The sequence below is a fragment of the Bison bison genome, unplaced genomic scaffold (assembly GCF_000754665.1).
Source record: "Bison bison bison isolate TAMUID 2011002044 unplaced genomic scaffold, Bison_UMD1.0 scf7180017864492, whole genome shotgun sequence".
Lineage (NCBI taxonomy): Eukaryota > Metazoa > Chordata > Mammalia > Artiodactyla > Bovidae > Bison > Bison bison.
In genome coordinates, this window is record NW_011495051.1 from 1,635,326 (window position 1) to 1,636,614 (window position 1,289).

General features: G+C 68.6%; 1 protein-coding gene across 1 annotated transcript in view; it reads right to left on the reverse strand.

Moving 5' to 3' along the window:
- The window catches only part of DOT1L (DOT1-like histone H3K79 methyltransferase), a 51,443-nt gene continuing 50,154 nt past the window's right edge, over positions 1-1,289 (reverse strand). The window contains exon 33 of the mRNA XM_010828426.1: positions 1-1,283. Within this exon, the coding sequence (XP_010826728.1) occupies positions 582-1,283 (702 nt within the window). The 3' untranslated portion in view covers positions 1-581. The remainder of the gene's footprint in view (positions 1,284-1,289) is intronic.

Below are 1,289 nucleotides of genomic sequence, written 5' to 3' on the forward strand. Positions count from 1 at the left end.
AGCCCCACTGCCGTAACTGGCTCCAAACGGATGGGCGGAGGCGGGAGGCACCGCGTGGTTAAAGACACCTGCAAACAGGAGAGAAAAACTCAGCTTCAACAGGCGGGCACCTCCAGCCAAGAGCAGCACGCGGAAAAGGAAGCGACGGCAGCTGCAGCTCCGCGTGCAGGCACAAGTGCAGCGAAGCGCAGGCAGCAGGAGCGCGGGAGGGCCCACCGCTGGCCCTGGACTCCCACCCTACCCCACCCCACCTCAGTGCCACGCGAGCCGGGAGCCTCTGGCTCCCCGTGCTCTGCTCCACCCTGCATGCACGCGGGCCGCGGGCACCACAGCCCCTCGCTCTGTCCCAGCGCCGGCCGCATCGGACCTTCCGGGTGAGCTCGCGGGAGGAAGGAGAGCCCGGTCATGGCACCAGTCCCTCTAAGAATCAGAGGGCGCAGTCAGACCAGAGAGCCCGGCACAGCCGACTCACGCCCGAGTGCTCTGCCCACACGACCGTCACGGCTGCGTTTCGTGAAAAGGAACGAGGTGGCGGGCGCAAAGTGGACCCAAAGGGACACGCGGGCACAGCCTCTCCCCCCTCAGGGGGCCCTGGAAGGGAACCTGCAAACAGCGGTGGTTAAACCCAACAGTCTGGGTGGGCGGCGGAGACAACGTGCGGCCCCCAGCTCGTCCCTCAGCGGGTCCTGTGGGACCAAGTGGCCAGGAGGGCACTGCCTACCTCCAACTGCGCCGCCGGCCACCCCAGAGGAGAAGCTGCCCATGGCGTGCGAGTTGGTCAATCTGGTGGCGGCGGTCGAGACGTGAACCAGGCCGGCGGCGGGCACGGAACTGAACAGGGACTGCAGCACAGATGGGCCCAGGTTGGCCTGTAGCGACATGGGGCCCAGTGCGAACTGTGGCCCGGGGGCGAAGGCGCCCAGGAAGGGGCGGTGGGTCTGCACGGACGGGGCTGCGCCACCTGCCGAGGATGCCGCTGGGGCAAGACCTGGGCCGCTGAGGAGGCCTGCAGGGGGCGCAGTGGCAGCGGCCATGAACAGGTTGTGGCCGTTCTTGACGTCAGGCTCGCGCTCGCGGCCCTTGCCTGCCTTGCTATGCGCTGTGGAGGCCTTGTCCGGGGGTCCGCATGTGGGAAGGCCCCCCTCGCCTTTTGGGCCCAGTCCGTCCAGCTGCCGCTTGTTCACGAAGGGGCCAGACTCTGCAGCGCCACCCTCTTTGCCCCGTGGGCCGGGGAAGCTCAGGGGGGCACCCAGGCCAGCTGCCTCGGGGGCCTTGTGGGAGAGAGAAGC